Source organism: Rhynchophorus ferrugineus, unplaced genomic scaffold (assembly GCF_030347505.1).
Source record: "Rhynchophorus ferrugineus isolate W39M unplaced genomic scaffold, kcgeb_rfMv2 rfM9, whole genome shotgun sequence".
NCBI lineage: Eukaryota > Metazoa > Arthropoda > Insecta > Coleoptera > Curculionidae > Rhynchophorus > Rhynchophorus ferrugineus.
This window is the reverse complement of record NW_027472588.1, coordinates 5,449,254-5,472,818: the sequence shown is the minus strand read 5'-3', so window position 1 is coordinate 5,472,818 and position 23,565 is coordinate 5,449,254. Positions and strand designations below refer to the sequence as shown.

At 32.3% G+C, this 23,565-nt stretch overlaps 1 protein-coding gene across 1 annotated transcript in view; it reads right to left on the bottom strand.

Annotated features, from left to right (window-relative positions):
• Positions 1-23,565, bottom strand: part of LOC143201953 (uncharacterized) — a 133,170-nt gene that overhangs the window by 27,612 nt on the left and 81,993 nt on the right. The window contains exons 2-3 of the mRNA XM_076413187.1: positions 22,965-23,299; positions 22,695-22,897 (exon numbers count right to left, since the gene is read on the bottom strand). Coding sequence (XP_076269302.1) covers positions 22,695-22,897; positions 22,965-23,299 — 538 coding nt within the window. The remainder of the gene's footprint in view (positions 1-22,694; positions 22,898-22,964; positions 23,300-23,565) is intronic.

Here is a 23,565-nt window from a genome sequence, read left to right as displayed (position 1 = left end):
CATTATCAGGCTCAGTGTTGATCAATGGAAAATCTGGTGTCATCTATCACAAAAGCGCTGGACCACACACATCCTTAGTGACTCTGAAATTGGGCGAGATTGACTGAGAAGTTTTGATCCATCTACCGTATAGCACGGACCTTGCCCCATCCAAATACTATTTATTACAGCACTGTCAAACTCTCTTAATGATATAAACCTTAGTTATAGTATAAATCATCATCAGAACGGCATGTACATATATTTAATGTTTGAAATGTATAATTCACTTAAAAAAAATATGAGAAATTCGAAATAATTTTTTCCTAAGGTCAGTGTATTGCATATCAAATATTGGCAAAACGCAACAAGAAATGATCCCAGTTATGCCTTTAACCAGGCTTGGTAAGACCGGATAACTTCTGGGATGATCTCTAAGTTGGTCACTAACTAGTCGGTAGGCTTAATGCCGAGGACCGTTGTTCGGAGCCCGCATTATGCAGTAGGTACAGTTCAGATAAACACTAGGTGGTAAAAAATAAATTCAAAAATATAACGGAAAAAAATTCAAGTACAACAACGACATCTTGATATAATTCTTAATTTAGTTAATAAACAAACCTTAACTTTATATAAAAAATATTTCTGTCTACCTTATTATATATATATATATATATAATCAATTAATTTTCAATGATAAAAGTAGTATAACCCCTTAAAGAATTAAGAGGTTAACTTAGAGATTAACTAGGCACATCAATTAATACGAGATATCTCTTATATGTCAATCCGGATATAATAAATAACGTGTCGCTTGCTATAATCAACTGTTAGCATGCAAGTAGAACATTATGTATTGCATTAATTATTATTATTTTATCATATTATGTTCAAAATTAGTAAAGCAAAATCGGGTAGAATAATCAAGCGAACGTTACGTTCTATGTAATATGTAAACAAATAAAACAAAAAAGAATACCGACGTTAAAAGGTTCGACGCTTCTCCTTCGATTCTATAGAAAACCCGCCATATCCGCCCGTCTCCATAGAAACCTGATCTTGAATCTGAAAAGAAACTGTTAACCTTCGCGAACGCTGACTCGCTAATTCCGCAATTTTTCATCAGTAACGACGTGAAAACTGAAATTTCCTGTCTGCCCCGGCCAGCTGCGATAACGCCATACAAATCCCGGCTAGAGGTCGCTGACTTCTGAAGATCGTTTTCTGTGTATGTTAAAAAAAATACCATTAACAAGCGAAAAATCAACACAAAATACTCAATTTTTAAAGGTGTGACTAATGGATGACGTTGCTTTCTGTATAGTTTCTGATACTTAAATATATCCAAGTCAAAACAGCGTAACATTTACAGGTCTTCTAATTCTATTAGAATCTGATTTTTTCTATAGATCAATGAGCAATTTTGTTTAAATTTGAGTTAATACATCACTACATAGTATAAAACAAAGTCGCCTTTTCTGTCCCTATATCCCTATGTGCGCTTAAATCTTTAAAACTACGCAACGGATTTTGATGCGGTTTTTTTCAATAGATAGAGTGATTCAAGAGGAAGGTTTATATGTATAACACATTCATAATATACTAAGACAACATTGCTAATTTTAGAGGTTTCTAACGTGATGTCGTAAATTAACCTATTTTTTTAGGCTTATTTAGCAATTAGCAAAAACGCTGCCTAACCCTACGAGTTAGATCAAATTAATGTACTACAGTATTGTACACCATAAAAGGATCTACAAAAAAGTCCGCGATGGTATATGTTTATCTTTTAGGGATAACCCACATTAACCATTTTTATTGTTTACTTTTTACGTGAGAAAATGGCTTATTTACGAAGCTATTTTAAGCAATACGGCATTAATCCTTATCGAATTAAGTACCTTAAATACAGTGTGCAATTAATATAGATCAATATGGTTCCTTACAGCATGTAAATTAAACAAATATTTTCGGAGATATTACAAATTTAAAATTTGCGTTTAAAAATGTGTAATGTAATAAAAATTGTATGAATTTAGATATTCCAAAGATAGCAGGAAATCTTCATAGTAAGTATAGGGGAAGAGGAATTGTTTTACTCCCAATTTAATGCGTGCAGGCCAAGGGCAGTAATGAATGAACCAAAAATACTGGATCGATTTTAATCATGTTTTCATTGAGTGATATAGGCATATATATTTTATGCCCGTGCAAAGTCGGAGCGGGCCGCTATGCTTTTATATACAACGTTCATATTTTTTCTGTAGTGTATTTAATTTAGTATCAGCATTGCACCCGTGCGAAGCCGGGGCGGGTCGCTAGTGGTAATTAAACTAAGGTTTTCTAGTAACTGAACTATATTAAAGTAAAAATGTAGCACAATCTGCACAATACTCTGCTTTGCATTAGCACTATTTCACTAGCTTATGAGGCTTCATCTTCTTAACTCTTCTCGCTAGGTTTTCTTCTTACTGGATAGCCGCGACCTTCACCTTCACACTTCACGCCTTCACAAATTTGAGGATAGTTTGGTAAACATTATCTATTTAAAGGCCACTACGGATGTTTTTATTTTGTCAGTATCAGGATGCATCAATGATGTTCCTCAATTCTTCAATTTGCTGTTTATTTTGTTAAACATTTTATAACTTGGATGTTGCTCTTGAATTTCTTCTTCCTTTCGAAGTAACTAATATATTTTCTTTAGTTTAGTGTTCTTTTTATCTCTTCTCATACTAGAGTTATTTGAACATGAACTTTCTAGCGAAGTCTAGCTGAATCAGCAAAAAGTATATTGATATAATCTATACAAATTGGTAAATACTCCTTCTGTTTATTGGTAAAATTTACGTGTAAAGTGAGATTTCTTTTCGCTTGAATTGTGTTACTTCTATGAATGGAGGTTTGAAGATTTTCAGCAGCCTTTTTATGATATGTTCCTATGGAAAAAACTGCAGTATCATCACGAAAAGCTGCGATTGTTTCATATTCATCATCTGAAATATTACTGGTGTACAATAGATACAGTACCTTCTTACCTCGTTGTCTTCTTGCTTGCCCTTCTAGCATATTTCTATTAATCAATATCCTATAGAACTCATTTTTATTTTTGTAGCCGGTGAAAAAATATTTAGATAAAATTTTGAATCAGTTTATATCACTAGTTAGGTAGTGCTGCATGTTAATAGTTTTTTCTAACGGAAAATAAAATCTATATATTTATTACAAATTTTACAACCGTTAATGTACTTATTAATTATGACACACGTTACTAATTTTTGGCAACGGAGAAATGTTAAGAATTTAACTTCAAATTCAATAAAAACGCAATAAAATTACATACCAACATACAACATTATACAACAACAACAACAATCATTTTATCATAACAACAACATCATCAACAAGTAATTTAAAATTGCATGTAAAAAGGACTATTTTTCAGCTTCCCATAACTTCAATATACTCATTTCAACAACTCTGCTTTTGTCTCTTTGCTTGATGGACATTATTTTGTAAGTTTGTGGGAAGTAACAAAGACAAGAAAAGTAGCTGGGTAAGGAAATATTTCCTTGGTTCTTGTAGTTGTTTCTGCTGTCATGAGTAGATCCGTTATTCTGACGAAAATATTTTATTTTCTTCTGTTTTAATTTTGGAGAATTTTTGCGGTAAATTGACCCAAAATGTTGCAATAATAATGGGACATTATTGTTTTACTGGTTTGGAGGTAATCCACGAACAAAAGTTATTTTGCATCCCACAATAATTGACGATATTGATGAAACAACACACAAAATCCTTTTAATCCTTTTTGAAATCGTTCTCGAATGTTTATTTTTGTTCTATTGTTGGCGAATTTGCCACCCACATAACACAGAGTTTCCTGTGGTTTTAAAAAGTTTAAATTAAATTAAATTGGAACATAAAATCTGGTTTCAAATATGTACAACTTATGTCAACATTATTTTGTACGAAGTAATATATATGATAGATAGAAGAAACCTTTTATTATTCAAATATTGTTGAAATTCTTATGACTCGAATGCTAGGAAAATCCCCAAATGACTTAAAGTTTTACAGAAATTTTCATTGCTGTCGATAATAGCTAAGATAATTAAAAACATTCTGCTAAATAGAAAACAAAACAATTATAAAGAGAAAGAATCTAGTATTTTTCTATTAGTTTTTGTTTTATCAACAAACATTCAACCATTGGTCAGATTCATGGAATCATAGACGTCATTGAAAAATTGTATAAACATATAGAAGTTAGATCAGCTAAATTTTTGGATGTAGCTCAAGCTAAAACAAGGTTTAATATGCCACAAATTACAGAAAATGTTACCTTCAATACTCTGAACTCCTAAAGTCCTACTTTTCAGCCTGAATGTTTAAAGGACAGATCTAGCTTACAAAGATCTACTTTACAAAATCTGCTGATGATTACGTGATACCTTCTGCAGGTAACAATAGTGAAGAAATTGAATAAATAACAACACAAAGAAGAAGATATAGTATATATCAACTTTAAATCAAGTTGAATATACGTATACTAAGTATCTTAGAATGAAAGGAGCACAAACAAAGAAAAAGAGTTGGATTTGAAATATAAGAGACTGCGTTGAAACCTATATCGACATGCAGAATTTATTAAGACAATTATGAGATCGAAACATACGACCTAACCAACATAACCGTAAAAAGTAACATAAATAAAATATAAATTTTCCAGAATGGTACCATAGAAATGATATTTACTTACACCGAGACCTTCAGATACGAAATGTTACTCAGGAGATCAAGAGGATCTCAAAAAGACATTAAGAGAGACTACAATCTTATTTTAATATCGTAATAAGTGTAACAACTCTTGAATTACTCGAGCAGGATATAGACTCAAAAGGATCAACCCATTTAATCTTGTAATACAGCGAGGTCTATCTAACAAAAATTACAGATTAATAATTGAATTAATTAATTAATTAAATAACATATTACTAATATATATATATATATATATATATATATATATATATATATATAGCATCTTAAATTAATATACAGATATTGTTATTTTTGAGCTGATAAAATAAAGATGGATAAACATCTTCATGGGACATAAATGTCAATTAACGGGCCACCCCAAAAGTACCGTTTTCAATACAACAAATGTTTCTATAGGTTGGTGATTGTTTTCTTTCGTAATTATCCACGTCCCAACCGCTGATGGTGAGTCAGCGTTTCTGGGGAGGGTGGCGATGACAGCGATGCTCTTTCGAGACAGGCCTCCCCCCATGGGGTTGTCTGCATAAATATGTATTTTATGTCCCGATAAAGGACCTTGCTTACAAAAAGGTCGATCCTACCCAAGAGAGAATTACTGGTGGCTTCTAAACGGCCCAAAGTTAATTTAGAGCTCGATGATATCGTGACGCTCTCGTTGGATTAAGTTAATATATCACGCCCAATTATAATGCCATTGCTAATTGGGAATCTGCGGCTTCCTAGATACAGATATATTTCTTGTGTGTAAATATCATATTATTCGAAAATGTATAGATAGTATATACAAAGAAATTTTGTACATACGTCATCAAGATGTTTAATGTATTGCCTATCGCAATTTGTCAATTCGTTTTAGAATATTATATTAAAAGCTATATTTTCCTTGTCATTTCATTCTAGTTAAAAAGAGACACAATGCTGTCTGATAAGTTCGGACGTGTAACTGAATTAGCCTGTCAAAGTCGCCCGGTTGTCAGAAGTATGTAAAATTCTTCAAATCAACAGTGATATGAGGTTGTAACCCGGCAAACATTATTTTAATAATTTGTTTGTTTTAATACATTTCAAATTGCTGCTTATTATAACTCTGAATGAAAATTCCGAAGCCAGACAGAACATATTGCGTCTGCTAGCATTTTTACTGCTAAATATTAAATATAGACTTTTATTGAAAATATTTTTAACTTGTTGCAAATGCCCTGAATATTAGTATAGACACGGTCACTGAAATATATTAAAAATGTAACATTTAATCGTAATTTCACCGAAAAAAACCGTCCTCATTCAAAGTGGGTGACGAATGAGGATCAGCTTGATGTTAGCTCTATCAGAGAATAAATATATGTGAAATGTATAGTAGTTGTAACATAGTTTTTCAATACAAACATAATGTAATACAATTATTTCAAAGGAAACTGTTAGTCTGAAAAGTATAGAAGAGGTCTAATGGACCTTCCGGATATTGCTTTTAGAAGAATACAATTTTCAAAAGCATATAATAAAATAAAGGAAGACTTATTACTTCAATTTATGCATTTAAACAAAACATTGATATTTCAGAATGGCACCAATATACCCACTGGTCACTTATGGCAAGATTATAATAAAAATAGTGTTATGACAACAAAAATTGATGGAAAAAGTAAACGTTGGAATAACAGTTGATTAGGTTTTATTAGTTATAACATTTATTAATAATTAATTGCAGATATATTGTACTTCATGCTGTAAACAGGAATGTTTAATAACACCTTCGGTTTAGACGAACTCGATCAAACACATTGGAGAAGAAATCAACAAATGATGGAATTGTGAATAAATGTTAGATTCGAAATTAATAGCTAACTAATTCACTTGAATAAAACTTTCCGGATATGATCTGATTCAATACTGCTAATTTCTAAGACAGGGCGATGAGAGAGGAAATAATTAATATATGATAGCTGTAGGAAATGTTACTGTTGAATTTAAAAGATTTATGTTTGAGTTTCGTTTGTTCCATTATTTTATTTATATTAGACTGTTGTTATACATCAAAGCTAAAGCAAACTAACTGTCAAAAACGTCATAAAATGAGATGACGTGAGTTCATTGCTACTTTGGATACCCTCTTGGATATAATTCCAACCAGCAATGAATAAATAAGTGTTTAATTTTTTTTCACTCCACCAAATATAAATTAATTACTAAGTCAACATATAGGAACGCTATATATACTATTTCTAAACCGACGAAATAAAAGTGACAAGTAAAAATTGCTCACCGAAACAAACGCATATCAAAACATCAGACGGTACAAGTAGGCCGGGCGAACAGACTACGCTATAATTTATATATGTTTTTTTATTTCGGGCCGCTTCTTCCCGCGTTAGTCATTTTATAAAAAGCGACAGTTGCCTTAACAGACACAATGAACAATTCCCGCACACTTATCCGGTGGATAGCTGGCTGAAAAATGATATTTAAACAAGGAAGAAAAAAAAGCGACGAGGCTAACGCCACAGCGGCAGATTGCCGGGCTCCTGTTTCTATGCGTTTTTTTCCTGTTCTTTATTGCTTTTTTCTTAGGCGGGCTTTATTCGCGCCATTTGACGCCGTAAAAAGTGTTCGTGGCTTTTTTGCAGAGGTTCGTTGAACGTCATTGAAACCGAATAGGTTTTCTTTCGTCGAAAGAATCGGTTTTGCGATACAATCGGTACTATTTCTTGTTATACTTTTGTTAAAATTAATTAAATATGTTAAGTATATACGGTTTCGGGTCCGAGCAACCAAGAATGGGGGTACTGAATTCAAATCAACAGCCGGTTTTTCTACATTAGTGCTAGTTTTAGAAATATTCAAGGCTGCTTGGTAAATGCAATGGGACCTGCTGGGGCACGGTCGTAAATTTATGTTTATGATTGTCCTAGGCAAGTGTGTAAAATACGACAAGGAAAGTGATCCCAGTCACGCCAGTAACCAGGCTGGGTAAGACCGGATGTCTTCTGGGATGATTTCTAAGTTGGTCATTCGCCAGTCGGTAGGCTTAATGCTGAGGATCGTGCTTCGGAGCCTACGTTAAACTGTAGGTTCAGTCCAGATAAAACCTTTGTTGGTAAAAGGAGTACAGCTGTCGCATCATTAGTTTGTGGATTATAGAATTTTAAGTGAAGCAACTTTTGTTATTGTAAAAAAAATGGATAGAAAGGAATTTCTCATGTTAATAAAATATTGTTTTTTGAAGGGAAAAACACAGTTTAAGCAAAAACTTGACTTGATGCCGAGTTTCCGGACACTACCCCAGAAAAACCAACCATTAAGGATTGGCATGCTAAGTTCGGACGTGGTGAAAAGAGTACCGAAGACGGTGAACGCAGCGAATGCCCAAAAACGGCTGTTACCGACGAAAACATTTAAAAAATTAACAAAATGATTTTGAATGGACGTAAATGAAAATTGAATTAAATAGCAGACACTCTAAAAATACCAATTGAACGTGTACATCATATCATTCACGAATATTTGGGTATGAGAAAGCTCTGTGCAAAGTAGGTGCCGCGCGAGCTCACTTTTGGCTAAAAACAACGACGAGATGATGATTCGGAGCAGTGTTTGAAGATGATCAAGCGTAATAAACCCGAGTTTTTGCGTCGATATGTGACAATGAATAAAACATGGCTCCATCATTTTACTCCAAAGTCCAAGCGACAGTCATCCGAGTGGACTGGACACGATAAACCCGCTCCAAAGCGCGTGGGAAAATGCAACAGTCGGCTGGAAAAGTTATAGCCTCTCTATTTTGGGATGCGCATGGAATCATTTTCATTAACTACCTTGAAAAAAGTAGGACCATCAAAAAGATTTTAAAGAAAAATAAGGTGCTGCTTCACCAAGACAATGTCACCGTATCACAGGTATATGACTATGGCAAAAATCCATGAATTGGGCTTCGAATTGCTTCCTCATTCACCCTATTCTCCAGATCTGACATCCAGCGACATTTTCTGTTCTCAGATATCAACAGAATGCTCGCTGGGAAGAATTTCTTCGTCGAATAAAGAGGTGATCGCCGAAACTGAGGCCTATTTTGAAGCAAAGGACAAATCGTACTACAAAATGGTATTGAAAAGTTGGAGGGTCGCTATAATCAATGTATCACCCATGAAGGGAATTATGCTGAATAAAAATAACTAATTTTGCCAAAAAAACATGTTTTACTATGGTATGCCGTGGTTTTTTCAAGTAAAGCCAACATTACTTTTTCCCTAACCTTACATTACAGTACTTCTATAAATTTACGTTTGTTTTCGATTCATTTTTAATGAACAATCGAGAGCGAATATGAAACTAAGCGGCACTAGCAACTAGTTAAAAATTCCGCCGCAAACTTACGAAACACTTTACCTATATCAATTTGAGCTTTCCACAGAAATGCAATACGTCTCCGTCACCGTATCCCCGGAGATACCCGTCGCCCCAAGTACGGCGGCCGGGAACCGTAAAAGAAAACTTTCGAACAGGTCCTAAATCCGTAGCCTCACAATTCCAACAGCAGGAAAAAAAGTAAACGACGACCGAAGAATGAAAAAAAAAAACAAAACACTAGTTACGGACTAGTGCCGGGAAGTTAAAAAATCCGAAACTAATTAAAAGTTTTTTGCGGGCGATTTCGATCAGGTCTGGCCCTGGTTCGCCGTTCGGAATCTTTAGGCGGCAAAAAATTCGACAGGAATTTTAAATAGTGGCTGTGGCGATTCAATTACGCCGATCGGAGCTTTATTTCGAACTTAAACAGGAGAATTCTGGTTAATGTATGCGATTTTTTTATCGTTTTTTAATTGAAAATGTTCTTCTAAATATAGTTTCCTAATTTGTAACGATCGTGAACATTGTTTGGTAAGTTTATTGTGAAATATTACGTACAACCTAAAATGTAACTTGACATAAAATATAAATAAAACAATTAAACCAAAATAACGCTATCAAATATAATTTATTTTAACACTATAGTACAATGCTGCATCTAATGCTGCGTACAGACCGGGCCAACGAAATCCAATGAATGGGTTTGTTGGGATATTTCTAGTTCTGTTTATACTGTTTCACGACGGCCAACGAAGGATCGTTGGCATTCGCTTGCAATCCCTAGAATGCTGGTAACATCAAAAGAAATTAATGGATCGATGAGTGCAGTATATACGGTAGATAATAGGTGAATTGGATAGTTCCCGACCTGACACAAAAATGGCGCTAGTAGAACTAAATCCATACATTTTTAGTTAGCTCTTACCCTCAAAAGATGCCTGTGTAAATTTGACAGCTATCGGATCATTAGTTTGTGAATTATAGCATCTTGAGTGAAGCAACTTTTGTTATTATGAAAAAAATGGATAAAAAGAAATTTCTCTTTGGAAAAAAGGAATTGCTTCCTTATTCAACGTATTCTCCAAATCTGGTCCCCAGCGACTATTTCCTGTCCTATTCCTATTTCCTTTCCTATTTCAAAAGAAATTAATGGATCGATGAGTGCAGTATAGACGATAGATAACAGGTCAATTGGATAGTCCCCGGCCTGACACATAGATGGCGCTAGTAGAACTAAATCCATACATTTTTAGTTAGCTCTTACCCTCAAAAGATGCCTGTGTAAATTTGACAGCTATCGGATCATTAGTTTGTGAATTATAGCATTTTGAGTGAAGCAACTTTTGTTATTATGAAAAAAATGGATAAAAAGAAATTTCTCTTTGGAAAAAAGGAATTGCTTCCTTATTCAACGTATTCTCCAAATCTGGTCCCCAGCGACTATTTCCTGTCCTATTCCTATTTCCTTTCCTATTTCAAAAGAAATTAATGGATCGATGAGTGCAGTATAGACGATAGATAACAGGTCAATTGGATAGTCCCCGGCCTGACACATAGATGGCGCTAGTAGAACTAAATCCATACATTTTTAGTTAGCTCTTACCCTCAAAAGATGCCTGTGTAAATTTGACAGCTATCGGATCATTAGTTTGTGAATTATAGCATTTTGAGTGAAGCAACTTTTGTTATTATGAAAAAAATGGATAAAAAGAAATTTCTCTTTGGAAAAAAGGAATTGCTTCCTTATTCAACGTATTCTCCAAATCTGGCCCCCAGCGACTATTTCCTGTCCTATTCCTATTTCCTTTCCTATTTCAAAAGAAATTAATGGATCGATGAGTGCAGTATAGACGATAGATAACAGGTCAATTGGATAGTCCCCGGCCTGACACATAGATGGCGCTAGTAGAACTAAATCCATACATTTTTAGTTAGCTCTTACCCTCAAAAGATGCCTGTGTAAATTTGACAGCTATTGGATCATTAGTTTGTGAATTATAGCATTTTGAGTGAAGCAACTTTTGTTATTATGAAAAAAAATGGATAAAAAGAAATTTCTCTTTGGAAAAAAGGAATTGCTTCCTCATCCAACGTATTCTCCAAATCTGCCCCCCAGCGACTATTTCCTGTTCTCAGATCTCAAGAGAATGTTCGCAGGGAACAAATTTTTGCCGAATGAAGAGGTGATCGCCGAAACTGAGGCAAAGACATATTTAGAAGCAAAAGGCAAATCGTACTGAATGTTCTGTGGATGTGTAAAAATAAATAGAATAATAACACCACAAATGTTTTATCGTGTTTTAATATATTGCTATTTTTAAATAACATGGTATAATAAATATAAATAGTACAATACAACTTAAATAAAACCTAAAAACTAAAGATTTTCAATAACCATATCTACTAAATAAAATGTAAACGTATACCTAATCATTGAAAAATCTAATCGATGATGAACCTAAAAATGATAGTACAATAACTACCAAACCCTTTTTAAGTAAAAGTTTTATTTCTTTTTGAACGGAAATATTTTTAAATTACTCTGAATATTATCATTTTCAACTTTTCTCCCATGATTCATGATTTCTTCGATCGTTAATTATTTGCCCAGATTTTGGAAAAACTCGTTCCCAGGGGACAGATGTTGCGGGTATAGAGGAATATTTTACGTGTAACTGATATAATTCAGGTAGTTTCATTTTTTAGGTTTTCCAAAAATCCAATGGGTTTTCCAAACGCCCAATAAATGGAATTTCCAATTACTGCTAAATCTGTAAAGTTGCTGCAGTACTTGGAGTAATTACTTGTTTCATTCTAGCCATTTTTTTTATCAAAATATCTCCAGATGTCAATACATTTTTGGTCAGTAGTTTTGTTTTGAATTTCGAGTTGTGGAACTATATTTGTATTTTTTGAAGTTAGAATGGAAGATACCTCTTTTGTGATAACTTTTTGTATCGCCTTAGCATTATTTGCAATACCAAATCCTGCTTTTTTAAATCTAGGATCTAAAAATGTGGATTTTGCGCATATCGTATTCATTTCTAAAATTGCCAGTCGTTTATTGATGACATCTAATAGACAATTTTGCCATTTTTCCCCATCCACTTGTTAAAATCCTGGATTTGTTGCAGTCCTCTTATTAACCGTAAAATTAAAGACATCGTTGGGATATCTTCCACCAGATAACTCGGTGGTCATTATTTCAATGGGTTTTAAAAGTTGAACATATTCTGTTAAGATAGTCCATTCGTTAACAAATGAAAACTGTGGTGCTCTTCTTAATAGCCAACAAAATAAATTGTTGAATATTAAAGTAGAGTTTTCCTATCAGAAAATGTATTTATTACAAATATTTAATATACTTTATTCACCTCTTTACGATTAATATTTTTAAAAAAATTAACAACTGCTACTGTAAAAAATTCTTCAAATCTTTTGAATCTATGCAATTTCTGAAACCTTTGAATCCTAATTTTAGTTTTCAAGATTTTAGGAATAAAGTTTCGACAAACAAGACGCTTGGACAAAATTCGTGAAAGTTTATCAAAAAAGTATTACCTATTATACCAGTCCAAAATATTACCTATTATGCCAGTCAAAAGTATCTTACTATTTATCATTTACAATTGAATTTGTTTGCCCTCGTTCAAACTAGCCTTCCAAAATGCTGCTATATTAATTTAGAATATATAGTTATTCACAAGAAAACTACAAAAAAAAACATAAAACCACAGATATTACATATAAATCTATATAAGCGTAAATTCCGCGCATTACTTTCAAGGTCGCGGCTAGGACAGAAGTCCATAACGTTAAAAATCAGCCGAATGAACTAGTAGAACCGAAAATAGTAACTAAAAGTAAACGACTGAAACAGTCGATAGTAAATAGTAATAAAATCAGTCGGACCGAATTACTAGTAAAAACAGGCGAACCAAAAATATCGACTGAAATAGTCGATAGTAAAAAGCAGTCAACTACTGAACAGTCGATAGTCGATTGTTCCCAACACTAATATATAATATATATATGTATATATATATATATATATATATATATATATATATATATATATATATATATATATATATCCAAACTGATAGAACATGTTATTCAGAATAAAAAGCCGTATATTAGTCCCGGGATATTGATATGGAAATAGCTTCGTGCGTTACACATTGACGAAATCCCAACTGAATGTAAATATTCCTAAAGGATATCGGACTACTACGCAAGCAGGCAGGAATTTCGTTTTTTTTTTATATACGTATGTTCGGGTAATATTTTATCTGTATGACTCTCCAACTTTGATCACGACAAGCAAAACCTTGCAACCAAGGCTTTTGAACCGAAATATACGTATGCCGAATGAATACCAAAATATTATGTTTATGTAAAAACGGCGATTTTATACGGTTGTATAAGGTTCTATAAATATGTCAAAATATGAAATGAGTTCGTTTTTTTTCTGTAAATTGGTAATCAGAATTATAACGTTCACTTTTAAAAATTACAAAAAAAACAAGAATACGTTAAAATGTAAATTTATAAAATATACACATTATTTCACAAATGTTTTCCTTTAATTCGACTAGAATTTTTGGATTGCTACACACAAAACCTAACAAATTGATGCTTGGACCCTGTGGTTTGCTTATTCTTGGTTCAGTGATTGAACTAGGAGACTTATATGTCTTAAAGTAGCATTACAAGCATATTCCGGATTTAATTCTTTCGCGGAAGCGTAGCAAAAGGTTTATCGTATCTTACGACTCAACAAATTTCTGTCCCGTTCTGTTTTTTTTTAATATTTTTTCTTGTCACTTTGGCGGTTGTCGTCATTTAGCGACTAGATAATAAATAAAAAAATAAAATTAATAACACAAACAAGGGGCTTAAAAGAATAAATAGTGTATATACAATTTAAAAAGAAACACAAATACAGTACTATAAACACAACCATAACGAAGTAGAGGTTCTGTCCAGACAGCACATATTAGCACCCACAGGAAAGTGGTAATGGTTATTTGGTCAGTAACTCTAAACTTAGCATCGGCTAGATTCTATGGAGAAAATCGATCTCTCGTAAACATCCGAGGAGCCTGTCTGTGTTTTCTCCTGTTAAGGCATTTTTAAAATGATAGTAGCTCGAATCAATCATCTATTAATCATGGAGACGAAGGGAAGGAACGCCAAGAAAGGAGAAAAAATCAGCTTTAAGCTCAAAGAGTCTGCTGTGGTTGGCCTCCTGGGTCCAACGACATTGTACGTTGCTATTTGTGAAACGAGATACGAATGGTATAAGGTCGATATGAACACAAACATCCGTAATGGGAAGAGGAGATGAAACTGCCGAGTTAACCGCACTATCTGCGCGCTGATTTCCCGTTATACCAACGTGAAAAGGGATCCACAGTAAACTTGTCCTGATCCCATTCAGATAGAGGATACGGATAATTGACAGTGAGTCGGTGACCAGGGGATGGTTGAACTCCTGTTCCAGGAAACAATCGAGAGAGTTTTAGTATTCGAGAGGTTTGTATTGAGATGTACGATAAAGCTTTCAATATCGCTAATAGTTCAGCGGCAAATACTGAACAGTGAATATCTCTCATTGTCAACTCCCCATGCAGAGGAATTTAAATATCTTGATATGCATTTAGATCGAAGGCTAACCTAGAAGAAGCACATACTTTTTAAACGAGATCAATTGGGACTTAAATTATATCAAATATCGGGATAATCGGGCGAAAATCTCAGCTATCATTACATAACAAAGTATTGCTATATGAGTCTATACTCAAGCCTATTTGGTCATATGGAATCCAACTATGGGGTACCGATAGCAAATCTAATATATCCATCATTCAATGGTTCCAAAATAAAGTGTTGCGTGTCATTGTTGATCCTCCGTACTATGTTTCAAATGAAGTGATACAAGGCGATATTCCTCTAAAACCCATGACGAGTGTAATTCAACGTGTTTGTGTGAAGTACTTCGAAAGAATGTCAGTGCATCCCAATGTACTCACTAATCAGTTAAATATGCGAGGTGATAGTGCGTAGACTAAAGCGTTTAACACCATCCGATCTGATTATTGGACATATATAGACTTTAAAATAAGACTAATTAATTAAGATAGAATTTTATACAGGGATCACTTAATGAAGTGATTTTCTACATGCCATGTATATATATAATATAAACATAAGAAATACTTATTGCCTATTGGGTAGATTGTAGAACCACTAAAAGTAGTAAATAAATTTCTTTAAAAAAATTATTTAATTTCCTCAAAAAAATCTTATGTTTACTTATTTGACTAATTATAGTTCTGTTATTCATTATGTTGGTGTTTTCATTGCTTATGTCCTTTTAGGTCATATATTTTAACTTATCCAGTAAAAGTATATTTTATTATGTTGATTCTTTGTTTTCATTTAGAAGCTGTAGTATTCAGAGAGGTTCTTATTAGTTCTCATTTCAACAAATGTATGTCCTTAAATAACAATTTTAATGATTGAAGCAAATCCGCATAAGATTCACCGTGATTATACGATGTAATTCCTCTACCAACCAAAATCTTTCCCTTTTCCTACAAGCAGTCAGGGATATAAGGGTATCTTATAATATATTGGCAAATAAACTTTGTAATCTTTTCGACCAGTTAGATGCAAAAGGTGGAAGAAGAATGACGTTATTTATTAAAAAAATTACATACGTTATGGAAAAATATATTCTAAAATGGTTTAAAAAGGTACCACAAAATTAGTCAATAACCAGTTTGACAATTGATATATGGTGGAGCAACATCACTATAAATTTCAAAAAGTGTTTGATGGACTTTGGTAGTAGAGTTGGAAGCTTCAGCAGATTTATACACTGAATATCTCAATTATATTGAGTAGAAAATGTAGAGAATTGTCAAATGAACATTTAACGGTTGTATAGATTGTTACTTTGTTTTTTCGTCGTTTAAATCGACAAAACTTCCGAATATAAGGTCACGTCACAGGCCGTTCAAGCTGACAGGTCCAAACTAAAAAACCCTATATTATTTAGATGTACAAGCTATAATTTTTCTAATAAACTGATATAAATAAAGTTGTATTCTAAGAAAAACACAAAACTAAATAACATACATTATTTTAGATTAGTCAATACTCACAACACACGTGCGTTCCTGACTTTTTATACACGACAATAACGAAAAAAAAAACACCATCCATTAGACTGTGTCTTTATAAATCGGAAAATGAAGTTTTTTCGGTGAAAAGCAATTACGGCAATTTGGCGAAGGCGACAGAGGAAAATAAAATATTTTGTTAGAACTAATCCAGCAGCATGCCCGGATATTTCGGAGGTTTCATTCCGCAATTTGCTGAAAAGGATAAATTGGTCTAGAACTAGCAGGAAAATAGCGAATCGAAAATAGAATTAACCGATATTCAATAGTGTTAAATTCTATTTTGGTTGATTTTTTTCTTGAAGGTTTACACTAATAATTATTATAACATCGTATGATAATATATATATATATATATATATATATATATATATATATATATATATATATAGATATATATATATATATATATATATATATATATATATATATATATATATATATATATATATATATATATATATAGATATATTAAAACTAAAAAAAACCATATGTTAATTACAATTCTAAGTTTAATGATTAAAAAAACATTGATTTAAAATTATTGTGAAATAATATAGGGTGGTAATAAATAGGGTGGAGCAAAAGTTCCGCTACCATTTTGATTGTGTGCCATGTTGGTTATGTGACGTTCAGCTCAGTTTCACTTTAACTGTTGTTTTGTGACGTTCAAATTTATTATGGATATATATATGCCACAAGAACGAACAGAAATAGTGACGGTATTTATTGAAAATAATCGTTCTATTATTATCACTCAGAGGAAATTGCATCAATTGTACCGGGAATTTCGCCCCACCCATACAACATAATAACATAACGAACAAATAATTACAAATACCAGATCGACAAACAGCCGAATAGGTCTTTTTGATTATAATTTTGATTTTAAATGAGTTTTAAATAAAATGTACAACAAGAGGATTTAAAACGAAATAATGAAACATGCCCACAAGATTGATTTAGGAATAAAATGATATAATATCCTGTTTTTGTTTACATAACAAGGGAGTTTAAATGAAAATGGGCGGAGACAAAATGAATAATCACAAATGGTTACAAAGCCTTTATTAACATCAAGGAAGGTTATAGAAAAGATTTCTCCAGGTTCCTGTTAGTGGCTTAATAAGTTCATTGCATAAGATATACCTAAATATCTTTTCTCTATGGATAAATAGATTGCAGCTACGTATCTTGTCGAGATTTATGTGCCTGATGACCAATTAGAGTTCACCTTGATGAATGGGTCATACAAAGGGCTCATTCATCTTTTTGAAAAATATGATAGCAATGGTATATACCAATGAATGCAATTGCTATAATTTCTTTGAAATTTTTTTTTCGTTCAGATTAGTTAGTCAGAGACTTTTTGAATTTCCCGCGCAGTAACTTTAATTGCATCACTGTACTCTCATTTGCTAATAATATAATAAAACATATGAAGTACATTTGCAAAGTATTCTTTACCATAAACACTCACATCATACTTCAACTCTATTCTTGATAAATAAACATTTAGCGTCTAGTTCTAGACTAGACACTGAGATACCACTTTTTTGATTGCTTCATTTGAATTGTCCTACTAAGGCATTTGATTGACTGATTTCTATAATGCGATTGTTTGTTTCTATGGTTCGTTTTAGTTTGTTCATGACGCCATTTTTGTTTGATATAAAATACGCTAAGCTTTTTTGTGACTTAATTATAGTTACTATTATTTGATTATAATGTATCTTCAGTCTCAAAAGTGTTTAGTATCCAGTGTATGTGCAGAAATAAAAATAATCTTCATTTTCCTTGGCAGAAACAAACCAAGTTAGCTAGTTTAAAGATATTATGAATTAAGGTTTATAACTATTTGTGTAAATTTCGTGAATATATATATAGGTTTTTGCAGGAATACAACAGAAGATATCATGAAAATATTTCCCACAGTTTAAACCCAAAATGTGTTCAAATGGTGGGATGGCAAAATTTCATTGAAGGTAAATATGATTACGAAAATGAAAAGTTGAAAGCCATTCAATACATATAGAGTCAAATTTGTTGTTGCCCTTTAAAAAGTTGTTTGTAAAATGCCATCAATTAAAAACTTAATTATTTTGAAGTGGTTCATTTACTTAAAGAAATATGTATTAGTTAGGATACTTATAATTCGTATTTTGGCTTAATGCTACTTAATTGAGATAGGTGGGAATTTTGTTGCGTCTACCCATGGAGTTAAATACATTAATTCAAAACAAAATAAATGAAATAATACAATTCGTAGACCAACAAGTTGAGATTAATTTAATTGATAATATAGTATCTCATGATTGTTTTATTATATTGTTAATACATCTTTTTAAACTGTCTCCTTAACTCCAGATTTTCCCACAATTAGAGCACAACAATAATTATAATATATATCAACTTAAAAGTTTTGTTGTTCTTTTTTAAAGTATCACTTTTCGTTATGGTTCATCCATTCTGACATATATCATACAACTGAACATTTGACTATTAATTACAATAAGAGTGGCATTTCGTATAGCTGAAACAAAATTGTTGATTTCAATATTTTTCTCGAAATCATTCTATATTTTGCCACCATATAAACCTTCCCTGGCCATCCACACATATCTCATAATTAAAATTAGCCAAATCTGTCCAGTCTTTCACGAGTTTTACCGAGACTAACAAATCGAAATTAATTTTTAAATAAATCGACGAGTAGTATTTCTAAAAAGTAAAAAAAAAAAACATTAATCAACACAATACACAGATACAGAGCCTTTTTCGCATATTTCGCAGCAATAAATATAGCAAGATCTAATATACCACATGAAGAATACGCGAATATAACCCTCCGTTATATTGCAATATTCATGTAATTGCATTGTTATGCAATATGTTCGAGCCCTTCCGACACATATCCCCGTTTTATAAAAGATCCACGGATCCAAGAAGTCGTAAAGATAAAATATTACTATTATAGGAAGTTTTTTTTCGTTCTACATTTGTTTGATCTTTTTCGGGCTCCTTTATATTCATCGGGGATTTTGCTGATGTGTCACGCGTTTCCCCATTTCCATATCAATATGTCACGGTTGATATTTCGCGCCGAAAACACATATCGGTTATGTAGCGCTTCAACGTTTAATACGAGATTTCCTGTTCGAACGTAATATTGTACTGATCTGTTCGGATAATAAAGTATTTAAAATGTAATTATAAAATAAATAATTATAGACTATACATTATTCTAGAGAACTTGCTATATATCTCTACAGCTTACAAATTCGAATAGTTCTATTTCTGTGCTTAGGTTTAGGTTAGACATTTCATTAAATTTAATTTAATCTTTATTCTTAATATTGCGATTCTTCAAGTAGAATCAGTGAAATACCTCGTCATCCATTTCAATTTTAGCTTGTTATTAATAGAAACCAATACCTTAAACATAAAACAGAGTATATCAAACTCAAAATCAAATAACTGCACTAGTTAGTCGGAGGTTTTTCCCAACTTAAACCAAGATCAAAGATATTGTTTCGTCAATCTATTATAAAGCCTGTTTGGACATATAGGGTACAAATATGGCGTTTTACTAAAACACCAAACCAAATTGTAATCCAGCGATGCCAAAACAACGTTCGCTGTTACGAAGAATAAAGAACTACACGATGATCTCGAAATCAAATGGATTTACGAAGTTATCCAGTATTACGCATTAAAATCCTAAATAAGGTTGCCAAATCACAGCAACGTAGAAGCAATAGAGCTACTGGATAACGCACAGGCAATCAGAAGTTTGAAGCGAAAAGAACAGCACGAACTTTTGTTACTGTCAATTTTTGGTTCAAGTACTTTAATTTAATTTTAATTTTGGAAATGTATGCTGATGTATTTAATCCATATGTGTCTTACTTTTGTACTGATGTAAGCACAACAGAACAGTAGTAATAAATTATTTTGTTAATTAAATTTGTAATAAGCATATCTAATTCTAATATTCTATACAAAATTTAAAGTTCTATTGAAAGTAACTGTACTATTATTTATTATTTCCGAAAAGCAACTTATTTTCATATAAGTTTAAAACTCTACTAAATTATATATGTCACATTTTGAACTATTACCCTTTGCCACTTTTCTTTTATAATCATAATTTTGCTACTGTGGAACAAACAACAGTTTGTCAAGCTAGTCCCGATTTCCACCATCATTTTTTTACACAATATTACCACATATGATACACTTTTCATCACCTATAACCATCCCCTAAATAAAGTTCAAGTTCTATTTCAGCAAGAATTCACAAGGAAAAAGCAAGTTTGTTATATTTTTTACTGTTAATTCATGTGGAAATAGTTTGCTATATTATCATTCTATCTATAGTGTAATAATAAAAATTGTTCTTTAGCTGCCTTTCTTTAAAAAAAACACATAAATATTGTCCATGTTACACGCTATATTTCATTGCCCGAATATATTTTCCAAGATAGCCCATGCGTAGATATCTCGTACCTTTATATCAAGATTAAAATGAATGTTTATACTTCGTACGAGAATATTTGTGGCCTATAAAATTCGGATATATTAAAATGTTATTTTCGTTTCAGAAAAACGTTTTTTAGAACCCAACTTGGGGACATACATACCTGAAAACGTCATAGTCCACCCATTTGTGATCATGTTTCACGTCTGCTTTGTTTCGTTTTTGTTATGGTCACCAAGACACTGAAAAACGATGTTTCCGAAAATTTAACAGGTAAGAACCCTCCGTGAATATTTAATTTCGTTATCTATAAAATATCACATTGATAATGTTAAGTGATGGGAGAACTGTAAACGAAAAACTAAAGCTAACCGAAAACTTTTCGGGTAAATAAGAGCTCGGAAGGTTTATTTAACGAAAAAAAAAACGGAGAGGCGGTCCTAATTAAGGAAAACTTTTTAATTTCCCAGGTTTGCTAACGACGATGGTAGGCCGCAATTTATGAGATTTAATTATAAGAATAAGTTTATATTGAGTTATGTGATTCGGTCGTAAATTCAGCTGCTTCAAGGCAGCAACCATACATAATTAAAATGTATATGTCTTATAATAATAATAATTTTTAAAGGCCATCAAAGGATTTAGTTAACGGCATAATTACGTAAAAATAAAGGTCAGTGTGTATCTGTTATAATTAACTCGTAATAAATAAATAATTTGATGTGTAATTTAAGTGTATGTGCATTAGTTATAGAGGTATATGTTAGTTTTCATTCGATTCTGATCTATGATATTCTCTCATAAGTTAATCTTGTTCATCTGTTCACACTCAATGATTTTGGTGTTAATATCTCAACTGTATGACGGAGAGAGATGAAATAGAAAGATTTAGAGAGAGCGAGAGAGAGAGAGAGAGAGAGAGAGAGAAAGAGAATAAAACAAACAAAAAACCCCAAGACGTAGGATAAAGGAAACAAAAATTTAAAATGTAAGATAGAAAACAAATAAAACTAAAATAGTATCTGAGTACGTTATCACCAAAAAGAGACATACTAAATAGTACAAGCCATTAATAATGAAATAATTGTACAAATATTTCCCCAGGAAACCCCAAGAAAAATAAGGAACAAAAGAATTATTAAAAATGACAAGAAACTAAAATAAAGGAAAATAGGAAAAATAACAGTTTTATAGGCTACAAAAAGTGGTAAATGGATAACATGAAACAGGAGGTGGAAAAAAAAAGCATTTTATATATGAGATAAAGAAAAACACAAGAAATATATAGTACATCATTCTCGATCTTTAAATTAGATTAAAATTTTGCAAAATTTGCTCTAAACGCACCATAACAATAAAGATGCTACTACCACACTGCGCCAAGTCTGATGAAATTTTAATAATAATTCATTAATATGTGTGTTAGTATATCCCAAAACACTAGTTTAATATATTTTGCTCTGATTTCTCATTTATCTTTGTTCGTACGTGAGCAATATTTTTTTCATACTTGGTTTGTACTGTTTCGAATTTAAACTTAACCCGAAAGCATTCCTAACGACTTATTTTAGGGGCTATTCAAAAGTTGGTTATTCCCGTTTGCCCAGCTACACCGGAGGTTTTATTTTTCTCAAGCCTGTTAGATATATCGCTCTTCGGTTCCCTGGAAACTTTGCTGAATTTGTATGAAGATATTTTAAAACTGTATTTGATTTATTGTTGTTTCTGAATCATTTATATATATATATATATATATATATATATATATATATATATATATATATATATATATATATATATATATATAATGTAATTAACATTTTCCTATTTTTAATTACATTTTTTAAATATAAAATACTAAGACGTATATTAATTCGTCATGATTATAATGTTTACTATAATATATAAATACTGACCTTACTAAGTCATCAACATTATATAGCATGGGTTGCTGATGGTGAACGTATTTTTCTTCAACTGGGACACCGTTCACATACCAAGTCAAGTTAGCGGCTGGATGAGATCCTTCGGATGTACAGTTGGCTTTTAGTATATCATCCAATTTGTATCGCGTCTTTAATCCACTGATAAATGGGTCCTTCTTAGGTAGATCCACCACCTATACAATTAAAATTAGTCGGTTTAACATTTCTTGTATTAATATCTTGAGGAGTGTTGTTAATTACCTTTAACTCTGCTGTTTCCATGTATGTGAAAAAACTGGGTTGATCCGCGGTAACCTCACAACTAAAAGCACCACTAATCTCCTTCGACACGTTCTCTAAGACCACTTGAGTGTCTCGCGAGTCCTTCTCTCGCACGTTCAATCCTCGGATCTTAAACTGTTTGATCGGCGGATATTCGCTGGGACAATAACGGAAGAACTCCCAGCCGCCTCGGTACCACTTCACCGAGTACAGTTTGTCCCCTTCCAAGTCGTAGAAGCATTGGAGGGTAGCGTCGTGGCCCCGCACTACTGCTGTCGGCACTTTTATATGCACGTTACGTAGACCGGAACAAACTGAAACAAATAATCAATGTTGTTCTTAAAGAATATGTTGTGTTGTTCGATATATTTTTCAGATAGTTTGACAACGAAATAATCAATATAGGTGAACACACTGTTAATTTTTAATATGTGTGAGAGGATATCTTGATAAAAATTCTTTTTCCCATTTTCTGTTAAAGTAATCTTAAAAAGACTGTTCTAATCACTCTATGCGCGGCTTTGGACCTGATTGAAATGTACTTCTAAGGTAAATTGGTTTTAGTCCTTCAATATATCTG